A 12,003-nucleotide genomic window follows, 5' to 3' on the forward strand; every position below is an offset into this window, starting at 1 on the left:
AGGCCTGTTCATGCTGCTTATTAGGGTAATGTGGACTTTGGGACTTCGTATTAGGGCAGAGGATGAATGCTGTAAGCAGGGCTTAATGGGCCATCCTTGGAGCATGGAGGACAGTAGTGCTGAGCGCAATGTGGACTATGGTGGCCCAGCTCAAGAGGTTTTAGAGATCAGTAATATTAGCGAATGGGCTAGAGACTATTTTCGAGACATTTCGTGACAAAGTCGGCCTCCACAGTGACATACTTCCTTCAACAAGACCATGCCTACTCCAACAAGGTCACACCTCCCATTACTGCCACCCCTTTTGGGTGCCATTTTCTTTCAAACCACCACAGTACGTTAGCAAGAATTCAGTTACAGATCTCCGCGTGTCTTTGCATTGGCTCACCAGGATGTTTTGGCAGTTCACTAGGGTTCACTCTTTATCGGTCATCTCCATCGTCCATCTCTAAAGACAATGCTGGCTCTGATACAGGCTTTCAGTAAGAGCTGTGTAGCACAATGAAGGCTCTCGAGCTAAGGCCGGAAGTACTTAAACTTTACTCAGTAACTGTTCCACACCACATCCTTATAACCAACTGCAAAGCTTCCAGGCACCACAATGCGCTTTTTAAAAAGTTGATTTTGCCTCCAAAATTTGATTCCTTGCCTTCTTCAACTCTCTAAACACGCCCCCCCCAACCCACCATCACAACAATTTCTTGCAATGTTTACCCTGACAGTCACAAGTAATGACAGCGGCCAGACTCCTCCAGAATCAACAAGGTTTCTCCCCTGGCGGTCTCCCTTACTGTCCTCCTTCCCGCCCATCCTGGTCTGAAACCTTTGAGAGTCCTTACTTGGGACAGGACACAGAGCACCCTTAGGGTAGTTACAAGTTCTCTCTCAGTCCTTCCTCAGCTGCAGATCAGCAAGGGCATGGAAAGGTGGTTTGTTGTTGTTGTTGTTGTTTTTTGTTTGTTTTTTGCCCCAGGCTTAGTGGTTATCCATTGAGGGATGCGTGTGTGTGTGTGTGTGTGTGTGTGTGTGTGTGTGTGTGTGTGTGTGTGGAGAGAGAGAGAGAGAGAGAGAGAGAGAGAGAGAGAGAGAGAGAGAAGGGAGGGAGGGAGAGAGAGAGAGAGCCTTATTCATACATCCTACTGAGTTAGGCACATTTGATTCTGGATGTAGTGCTCTATCTGAGCTGTTATACCCATTGGAATTTCCGAGGCTCAGAAATGAGGCCAAGATCCTCCATCACCCTGGGGTTGGCAGTGCCTGGACAGGCTCTTGCCACTGTCCCCACTGCCTCTCAGGTGCGACCAAGTCAGCGTCTCACTGTTCCTGAGGTATCATGGGTGCTCCAGGTCTCACCATTGAAGCCGATCACAGCCTCAAGCTCCAATTCGGCCACGTCGGTCTTGGGTAAATTTTCTTCTTCCATCGTGGAGAATTTCAGTTCATTGATTCCTCAACGCCAGGGTGCAGCGTCTCCTGGTCGTTATGGTAACTGGCGCACGCATGCGTGCTAGGTTTACGCTGGTGCAGAAACCCAGCCCGCTGTGGAGTTCGAGTTGTTTTACACTTTTGTATATGTAGGGAGGGCTTCCTATTTTTTTTTTCTTTTCATTCATTCTAGAAAATTAGGTGGTAGACGAACACTAAATATGCAGGATGAATTCCCTCGTCTCCCGTGTAAATTCTGTGACTTCTGTCTTACTATAAAATTAAATCCCTTATGATGATTATTAAAAATAATTGAACACAGAGTTGCCTCTGATGGGTAGGCTGCTATAAACAAGAAAAAAACATTGAACCTTCTTGTAAACGAATTAAAAAAAAAACACTTTAAAAGTTTTAGTACAGTATGCAGCTATTTTTATGTATGTATGTGCGTTGCTTGTGTGTATATTTCCTGCTTCAATCTTCCAAGTGCTGGGCTTTTGGGCGCGAGCTATCACACCCGGCTTGTTTTGTTGTTTTTGAATCAGGGAAAAAAAAAAAAAAATGCGAAGAACTAGGAGAGCCGAGGTCTTGAAGCGCTTCCATCCCTGGGAAAATGTTTTGATTCTGCTCAACAATTTGACCATTTTCCTTGCGTCCGGCAGTTCGTGTGAATTAACGAAAATCGATTGTTCCAATCCATTGTCCCCCCAGGGGTGCGCTTTGGTCAGTGGGGGACGTGGGTTCTAAGGTGCCTAAAACACATTTCATGTTGCAAACTCTGGGCTCAGGTCGCGCACCTTCCGAACTGCGGGGAATGAGCCAAGCGGGCCGCCGTAGTCAGCTGCTGCAAGCAGGAAGTGTCCCAGCTGCGGGCGGAGATTGCACCATGGCCCCGGACCCCTGGTGAGTTGCTGGAGATGGCAGTAGTGTGCCGTGGGTCTTGGGGGTGGAAATGGCTCCCAGGGACTCACACAGACCCTGGCCATAGTTGAACTTGAGGCTGGCGGCTTTTAGGAATGAGCAAAGCGGGTGAGGACCCTCCCCCTGCTTTGGGGATTCAGCCACATCCCGCCTTCAGGGTGCTAACTCAGTGGTCAGAGGGGGATACCGTGACTTGGGGGAGCTGGGACTGAGCAGAATCCAGTATTTCCCCGCCTTCTGTAGGGGCTTCTTGTCTGTCCTGTTTGTGGATGACTGCGTGTGCAGACTCCCCTGGGGTCCTGTAAAAATGAAGTAGAAACAACCTTTTGGTGGGATGTCCCTTCACCCATTAACCCCCAGAAAGGGAAGAAACTGAGAAGTTCAGGCTCCGTGGTCACCAGCTAGTTAGTAGTTAGCTGGGCATAGGTGTTATGGGCTCTTCACAAAAAGACTTGTTATCTGTGAGGGAAATCTGCACTTGGGATAGGCATTTTTACCCTTTCCTGCGTCAGTATCATGAAGACTTTTGTCAGCAAGAGCTAGTGCAGAAGTCAGCACCCGATAAGGCTGTTTATTCAGCAATGAAGCCCCAAGGACAGAGTGATAAACAGTATCTTTATACAGGGAACACATTGCTGTACGGTCTTGATTTTCCCATTTAATAATTTATAACATTGTATTTCTGTGATGTTCTTGATGGGGGATATGCCTTATATTGTTGTTTCTGGTGCAGTTTATAAATTTTTGGTGGCAGATAATTTTGACTATTGGGAGAGTGGGTATCAAGGTCAAAGTTAGAGTTATCTGGGATCTACACTATTTGGCCTAGTTGCTGAAATTTTTGTGGGTTTTTTGTTTGTTTGTTTGTTTGTCTGTCTGTTTGGTTTCTAGTGTCTCAGGGAGCCCAGGTTGACCTTAAATTCCTGACCCTCTTGCTTCAGTCTCCTAAGCGGTGTGCTTACAGGCCTCTGTCATCATGCCCAGCCCATCGCTGAATTTAACACTTTTTTCCCCCCCATGAAGTTTCAGCTATTGTCTACACCCCTGGTAGAAAATTTAGAGACTACCGAGTATCTGCAAGAAAGAAAATAAATATCATCTTCATCACTTATCATTGTTAACTTTTTTCAATGCATTTATGGTCTGAATCTGTATCTTGCTTGTATTTTACACAACAGGAAGCATTTCTCCCTATCATTAACTATTTTTAAAAACATGATTTTACATGCATGTCAGTACATCATCTGAATGTTCATAACTTATTTCAGTTTTAGCTCCGTGGTAGTAGGGCTTACCATCTGCAAGGCCTTGAGTTTGGGTCACTAACAGGACAAGAAAGCTTTCTACTGTCAACCGAGAAAGCTGCTGAGTCAAACAATTGAGACCTAACAGTAAAAGAGTTCAAATGCTTCAGTGTCTTGGGGTAAACTTCTCCTGGAAGTCTCATCTCATTAGACTACTGGGCCAGGCTGTGCAGAAACTAACCTCTGCTAATCTATCCTGTTTAAATGGACCCTCCTGCCAGAGCTACTTCTTGGTCAGACATGCTTGCTTCGATTGATCTTTGCATGGGCTGTGTGCATGGGCGTGGTGTTTAGATTTCACTCCTCCTTCCCATACAGAAATCTGCTTTAGTCTGGATGTCAGCCCAGGATGTGCTCTTGTGGCCCAGCCCATCTGAGCGCCTCTGACATCAGTAATGTCTCCCACCCTAGAGGTACTTAATTTAGGCCTCCTATTTGACAGGATTTTGTTATGGATTTTATATGTTTGATCTGCCTTTGCATAGCTCCTGTCTTCATAGATGACCGTGTGGAGGCAAACAAGGAAAATGTAGGGAATCCAGGGCTAGGACTATTTTCCTTATTACCCCACTGGTTTAAAATTTTATACATATATATTATATATAAATATGATATATAGTAACCATTTGCTCTTTTTCATATACACACCTATTCCTAAATATACTGAATGATGCATATTGATGTGCACGTTGAATCTAGGGTTAGGGGCTGACACTGTCTCTGAAGGGCTTGTGAAGCTCACAACACAAAGTTCTCTGTGTAGAATCTGGAGCCACATCCCGAGCCCAAGCTAGACACCCTTCCACCCCCTAGTGCTGGGTGATTGAGCCTAGTGCCTTGCCCAAGCTAGGCAAGTGCTTCCCACTGAACTATGCCTTTAAGTTTGAAACAGGTGGCTAAATTACCCAAGCTGCCTCAAGTAGACCGACTTTGAAGTTTAGACTCTCATATTTCAGCCTCGAGTAGCTGGGGTAATAGGCATGTCCACTCCTGGAATATTTTAAGGAATAAATTATTTATTTTCTTATGCGTAAAACCGGGACATTAGGGCAAACAACAGTTTTCAATATTTTGCAATGGACGGATCTGGAAAATACATTGTTTATGGGAGCACAAGAGTCCCTGCTTCTAAGGAGCAGACATTGGTATAAGAGATGAAATGTGTGTCCACCAGTGTTTTGTGTAAAACAGGAAGTGAAAGTGCCGTAATAAGGAAGACTCTGGGTACTATTGGGTGTTCATTTATTTCTATTTTAAGTGTATGGGTGTTTTGCCTGCATGTATGCCTCTCTGTGCATCATGTTTGCCTGGTACCCACAGAGGCCAGAAGAGGGCGTGATACAATGGTGGACTGCTGTGTGGGTGCTGGGATCAAACCCAGGTCCTCTGAAAGGGCAACAGTACTCTCAACCACTGAGCCATCTCTCCAGCCCCTCTGTTAGCTCCTCATTTGAATCTTTCAAAGCCCCTAACACTGTTGAGTGGCAAGTGGAAGGCCAGTCAGTGTTCTGAGAGAAGTGTGGCAGGGTGAGGGGTCAGCCCCATGTCAGCTAGAGCATTTTGCTGCAGATACTCAGTTCCTGCTGTCCCTGTTGCCTGAATCTGCGTATCAGTTCTCACCTTGCCTCAGTGTCTCCTGCTCTGAAATAGCACCCCCATCACTGTTCCTTCATCTCCCATGTTTCTTCTCAGCACAAATCAAATCCACATCTGCTATACCATATATTTATTGTCTGCCATTTGCCTTTCACGAGAATATAGGCTGAAAAGCAGCAGTTCTGTCCTTTTTGTTTATTGCTCTTTTGAATTGACAGTGCCTGGAACAAAGTTGGGTTTGGCACAGGCCCTTCAGCAATGTTTGCTGGCTGTCTTACAGAGTCGTGAATGCAGAGCCCAGCACTGTTGCAGGCCTGTAATCCTAGCTTTCAGGAAGTGAAAGCAGGAGAATTGTAAGTTCAAGGACAGCCTGGGTTACATAGGGAGATCCTGTTAAAACAGAAACAGAAAAACCCAAATAACATCAAACCAAAGGTACAAATGCAAATGTTTTATTTATGTGCGTAGTAGTAAAGTCCTTAAGAGCCCAGATTCTGGGACCAGACACATCTGGTTGCTGCTGTCATTTGTTCCCTCTGAGCAAGTCAGCTCTGCCTCTTCGTACCTGGTTTCCTCCCCTCTAAGCCTGTCATGTTCCCTGCCCTACACAAGTTCTTGTGCAGATTAAACAAGTTGTCATCAGTGAAGTATTCTGAATGGTTTCTGGAACACAGGAAGCACCACTTGTCCGTGCTGCTATTGTGAGTCCTTTCTGCTTCCCCTTCCCTTCCCCTTCCCTTCCCCTTCCCTTCCCCTTCCCCTTCCTTTTCCCTTCCCCTTCCCTTCCCCTTCCTCTTCCTCTTCCTTTCCTTTCCCCTCCCTTCCCTTCCCCTTCCCTTCCTCTTCCTCTTCACTTCCCTTCCCCTTCCCTTCCCCTTTCCTCCCCTCCCCCTTCCCTTCCCTTCCCTTCCCTTACCCCTTCCTTTCTTTTCTTTTCCTTTCCTTTCCTTTCCTTGCCTTGCCTTTCCTGTCCTGTCCTCCTTCCCCTTCCTTCCTTCCTTCCTCCCTCCCTCCCTCCCTCCCTTCCTTCCTTCCTTCCTTCCTTCCTTCATTTATTTAGAGATAGGGTCTTCTTATGTAGCCTGGTCTAGAGCTCACTCTGCAGACCTGGCTGGCCTTGAACTCACAGAGATCCACCTGCCTCTGCCACCACACCCAGACTATATTTAAAGAAATTTAAACCTCTTTCTCTTTGTGTGACTTTGATTTCAGGTTCTCCACATACGATTCTACTTGCCAAATTGCCCAAGAAATTGCCGAGAAAATCCAACAACGGAATCACTGTGAAAGAAGAGGTGAAAAGACACCTAAGGTAACTGCAGAAGAGTTAATGCGCTGGACTTTGAGGTCTGAAAACATTGCTAGATCTGGGGCACGCTTGTGTGTGTGTGTGTGTGTGTGTGTGTGTGTGTGTGTGTGTGTGCACGCTTGGGCGAGTTTGTGGGCATGAATCTTTGGAGTGTGTTTTGGTATGTTGTATCTAATTTTATTCTCTCCCTGGCTGGAGAGATGGCTCAGCCGTTAAAGGCTAGGCTCACAACCAAAAAATTATCCTCTCCCCATTTGGTAAATTTTGACTACTCCCCTAAGATATAAAATGGTCTATATTTCATTCACTGACTTTGTATACAGCCGCAGTGTTCACACTGTTGACTGCTGCCAGCATCGCCCTCCACAGTATTCACACTGTTGGCAGCTGCTGGCGTCATCCTCTTGGATGTGTGGGTATGTGTTCATGGGTGTTTGTGTGTCTGTGGAGGCCTAAGGTTGACACTGGTGATTTTCTTCTGAGACTTTCCACCTTGTCTTTTTGAGGCTGGGTCTGCCATTGAACCTGGAGCCCACCGCACCAACAGACTTGGCTAGACTGGCCAGTTCTTCCAGGGGTCTTTTGGTCTTCCTTCCCTTCCGGTGCCGGGGTTACAGCCCCATAGACGAATGCTGCTGTGCCTGGCTGCTGGGGATCAATCACAAGTTCCCAGGCTTGTGCAGCAAGCACGTCACCATGCCGAGTCCCAGCCCCTTGTATTTTGTTTATGGTAACTCCTTATCCAATTGTTTAGGCTGGGGAGGGAGATCTTATCTCAACAACAAACAGGTTAAACAACAAACCAAAGAAATGACTGCAAGTGTTTTATCATATACACAATATGATATGCTCGCCCCTTTATTTTACATACATATCGTTTGTCTTATTTTTATTCTCATTTGTAATTCTATTTATTTATTTTTGGGTCAGGGTCTTGCTATGTACCCCAGACTGGCCTGGAGCTTGCTGTGTAGTTCAGGCTAATCTTAAACCATGATCCTTCTGTCTCAGTCCTGGGATTACCACCACACCTGGCCTCTTAACACTGGTGCTTGGAATTCACACTCAGGTCTTCCTGCTTGCTCGGCAAGCACTCTGCTGACTAAGCCTTCTCCCCAGCCCTAAGTTGATTCTCTTTAACTTTCCCAAGTGGATGATTCTCTGGTCTGCAAATAATACTTGAATCTCCCTTGAGCCCTTCCACATTTTCTTAGTCTTGTTCCTTTAGTAAGAGCTTCTAGATCACAGTTAAATGGACAATAGTGTCTATTCTTGGCTTTTCTTTCTGCTTTATTTTGAATTTCTCCACACTGTATCAGTCATATGTTTACTCTATTTTTAGTCATTAACACCGGAAGCTTTCTTTGGAGGTTTTCCAGCACTGAACCATTCCTAACTTGCAAGAATAAATTCTGCTTCCTGGTAGCATCATGTCCTTTTAATGCAATTCTGGGTTGGCTGATGTTTTAAAAGAGTCTTTGCGGGTCTGTCTGTCTGTCTGTTTTTCAGTGATTTAAGTCCGTGCTTATGTCTGGGGTTGTGTGAGCTAAAGTGTGAACTGGGTCTTGCATTTGTTTTTCTTTGTTCTGGAAGTTTCTGTTTAATTATAACAAAGGAATTTTTCTCTTGATTATCAAAGATTTTTTGTTGTTGTTTTGTTTGTTTTGCTTTTTGAGACAGGGTTTCTCTGTGTAGTTTTGGTGCCTGTCCTGGATCTCGCTCTGTAGGCAAGGCTGGCCTCGAACTCACAGAGATCCGCCCGCCTCTGCCTCCTGAGTGCTGGGACTAAAGGCGTGTGCCACTGCCGCCCGGCTTTCTTTCTTTTTTTTTTTTTTTTTTTTTTTTTTTGTTTTTTTGTTTTTTTGTTTCTTAAGACAGGGTTTCTCTGCGAAGCCATGTAGCCCTGGCAAAAATTATTTTCTTACAAAATTTGAAATCTTAATATTAAGAATGACCATTGGCATTACAATAAATTAGTTTCTAGACTATTCTCTTTTTGGTTGACATTTCATTTTATGACGTGATTTAAAAATTTTTAAATTACATTTATTTTTCTCCTTTTGTGTGTGTGTGTGTGTGTGTGTGTGTGTGTGTGTGTTATGTGTGGTGTCCTTTTGATAGAGTTTGGGGGCTGTCTTCCTTTGTTGCCCAGGCTGTTCCACACCCACCCCCCCATTCCTGGATTCAGGTGGCCGTGGCCCTGATGCCGAAGCCTCCCAAGTAGGGTACAGGTGTAAACTACAGCACCCAGCACCCATCTGGTAAACTTTCTGCTGCTTCTTGTCTTTATTCATTGAGTACTCGGAGAACTGCTTCCCCTCAGCTCCCCATCAACTCTGTGGGGGGCTCCTTTGGTTTCCTGGGGTGTTAGTCAGGCTTCTCCTGACTGCTGACATCCAACATGGACAGTTGCTTGACACTGTGACCTTGCTCATCAGAGGATGGCCTCCTGCCTCTCCCTGAGTGACACACTGCTACTTTGTTGTTGTTTTCTTAAGGCAGGGTCTCACTATGTAGCCTTGGCTGACCTTGAACTCACTTTGTAGACATGCTGACCTTGTCCTAGGGATCCTCCTGCCTCCCCAGTGTTGGGATTAGAGGCGTACCCCACCATGCCCAGCATAACTGATACTTTTAGCAAGCCTCAGTGAAAACAGTGGCATTCTGCCTTTTTAATATTCCTCCCATTTCATCCATGGTCAAATATGTTTCCATTTAAACGGGTACTTTTGTTCTTCACATTTCAAATGTCAGAGAGGGGCTCTCCCCACCTCTTCTTCATCTTTAGAGTCACGGACAGACATTCCCTCTGGGTCTTTAGGATGACTGGAGACAATTCCCTCAGTCCCGGAAGAAGAATCATGCATGGTTAACATTCCTCTCATGGAAAAAGAGCATGTACTCTCCAGTGTTCACATGAGCTATAAATACACCAGAATGTTCCGAGACCGGTCAGAACAGTAATAGGACTTGACACCTTGTCATCTGAAGCGTGGTTGAGGGAACCGTGGGGTTTTGCTGTTGAGCAAGGACCGAGGGAACACAATTTCCTGCATGGCTCCAGGGTGGATAAAATACTGTGTGTGGAAGCTCTGGGGACAGAATTCCAGCTGACTATGAATGCAAGCTGACAACTTCCATTCCATAGCTGTGTTCCCGTGCGGACCAGGTTGCCTTGGGCAGGTACACTGTGGGGACAAGCTCCTGGTGGGTGGCTAGACCAGGATACCATTGAGAACCTTACAACCCCGAGCCTGTCTCCCAGGCCTTCCTTCCTAACTTAGCAGGTGCTACCCCTCTGGATGGTGGACTCAGGCTATGTTCTCTTCTTTGCAGCTTACCCTGACCATCAGAACTTTGTTGAAGAATCTGAAGGTAAAGATCGACACTTTGAAGGACTTACTGCTAAGAGCTGTATCAACACGTCAGATGTATCCATGTAAACGTGTCCACCTTCCCTGGAGTGGGAGGAGAAAGAGTCTTATTTAAGAGAGGAAGGAGTCTGGGCCACTCAGAGTTTCCCACAGCTCAAGGAGGACTTGGTCTCCACACTGTTGCCTATAATCTTGAATTCTGTTGTAAGTGTTCACTGCTTTACAGTGACCATGCTGGCAAGGGAAGACACACCTAAGGAATGAATTTGTCTGGGTATAACGTTGACCCGGCAGGAAGCTAACGCTCTCTGCCAGTGCTCTGTGTGTAGGGCTGCACACTGCTCTGGTGCCTTGAGGATGGCTAGCCACTGCTCCAACCACAGGACTTCCATGATAATCCTCAACAGTGATTCCCTGGTGGATTTTCCAGAACTTTTTCCCCCACTTGAGATAGGGTGTCAGTAGCCCAAGCTGGCCTTGAACTTATTTTATAGCCAAGGATGGCTTGAACTTCTGCCCTCAACCCCTGAGAACTCAGGTATAGGCATACTCCAGTACACCCAGTTTTTTTAGGTGCTGGGGATGGGACCCAGGCCCATGTGCATGCTAGTCAAACGTTCCACCAGCTGAGCAACATCTCAGCCCTCAGGAGATTTAGTAACCTGCTTTCTGGCCAATAACAATAGAAGCTGCATGTCTTTTTTGTTTTGTAAAAATCCACCTGTAGACTACTGAGATATGGCTTGCTTGCTTCATTCTTTCAGGGACAGAGATAAGTTCCCCTAGTTTGGGAGCTTTGGGGGTGAAGAGTGTATTGGGACTTGGTTAAAGAAAGCTGGGCCTTCTTAACCTCCGGTGAGGTCACGTACTCGAGCAATTTGTGAGCTGTGTGTGGTTGCACACATCTGTAACCCAAGCACTGAAAAGACTGAAGCAAGATAGAGCGTTAAAGGCCATCCTGGGCTACATAGTGAGTTTGAGGCTAACCTGAGCTACATAATTAGACACTCTATCCTACTCCACTCCCCCAATCTCAAAACAAACATTTTAAAGAGGAATTCACAGTGGCCCTGTCACCTGAACTAATCTCTAAACCTGGTTTATGCCGAGCTGCAAACCAAGCTCATAGTTGTGTTCCTTTAAACTGTAATTCATGCCGAAGACCTGATTTTGAGTGTCGGAGGAAATTATATATCCTGGCCTTAAATGTGGGAAAATGTAGGAATACGGCTTTTTTGACAAAACAATTAAAGGTGTTTCAAAATTACTTTTTCTCCCAAATGAACCCCTTTATGTTAGCAGGCAGGTCGGCATGGCTTAGTCGCATGGTCTTCCAAATGTTTAATTATTAATCTGCTGAGGTTTCAAATAAAAGTTTAATTTTAGTAAACAATGGGGGCCTTCTTTCAAACGCAGTTGGAGTATTCTGGCTTGTAATTTTACCCTCCATGCGGTGTCATTTGTTACTGCCCTGTTAGTCTGTTCATAAAGAGCTTTTATTTTACCCGAGTCGACAGGTCTTAATCCATAGACCTTGAGTGGTTTCCAGTGGGCGGGGCTCGTTTCTCTCCTTTCAGAAGTCAGTACTGGGAGGTTTGCACGTGTGCTCAAGGTACACCAACTCATTTTAGTGTGAGCCATAGCACATGCATTAGAAAGGTAGCCCAATACTGTCTCATGGGCAGTTAGTGCCTGTTTGCTAACTTCCATTAAGATAATGAATGATGATCCACTATATATACGTATATATGTGTGTATATATATGTATATACGTATATATAGCACACTATAGCAGTTAGACACATTTGTGTGTGTGTGTGTGTGCTCGCACGTGCATGTATGTGTGCGTGCTCGCACGTGCATGTATGTGTGCTAGACATATAGAACAAGAGACATATATAACCCATGAGCTGTTCCCTGTTAATAGCCCCTGCTAGACAGTAGACAGAGAGTACTGAGCGTGTAATATTTGGCTTCATTTCCCTAAGCACTTTCCATCTGACCACCTGTTATAATGGACTTTCGGTTTTATGTTGATCTCAGAATAACTTCCCAGACTACCGTGTTAAAACGC

At 45.5% G+C, this 12,003-nt stretch overlaps 2 protein-coding genes across 2 annotated transcripts in view; one reads left to right on the plus strand and one right to left on the minus strand.

Annotated features, from left to right (window-relative positions):
- Positions 1-1,474, minus strand: part of Cfap52 (cilia and flagella associated protein 52) — a 35,184-nt gene extending 33,710 nt beyond the window's left edge. The window contains exon 1 of the mRNA XM_036197201.1: positions 1,354-1,474. Within this exon, the coding sequence (XP_036053094.1) occupies positions 1,354-1,423 (70 nt within the window). The 5' untranslated portion in view covers positions 1,424-1,474. The remainder of the gene's footprint in view (positions 1-1,353) is intronic.
- A 792-nt stretch (positions 1,475-2,266) lies between these two features.
- Stx8 (syntaxin 8) overlaps positions 2,267-12,003 on the plus strand; it is a 150,302-nt gene continuing 140,565 nt past the window's right edge. Inside the window, exons 1-3 of the mRNA XM_036195240.1 lie at positions 2,267-2,328; positions 6,459-6,558; positions 9,892-9,986. Of these exons, the coding sequence (XP_036051133.1) occupies positions 2,312-2,328; positions 6,459-6,558; positions 9,892-9,986 (212 nt within the window). The 5' untranslated portion in view covers positions 2,267-2,311. The remainder of the gene's footprint in view (positions 2,329-6,458; positions 6,559-9,891; positions 9,987-12,003) is intronic.

The sequence above is a fragment of the Onychomys torridus genome, chromosome 8, assembly GCF_903995425.1.
Source record: "Onychomys torridus chromosome 8, mOncTor1.1, whole genome shotgun sequence".
Lineage (NCBI taxonomy): Eukaryota > Metazoa > Chordata > Mammalia > Rodentia > Cricetidae > Onychomys > Onychomys torridus.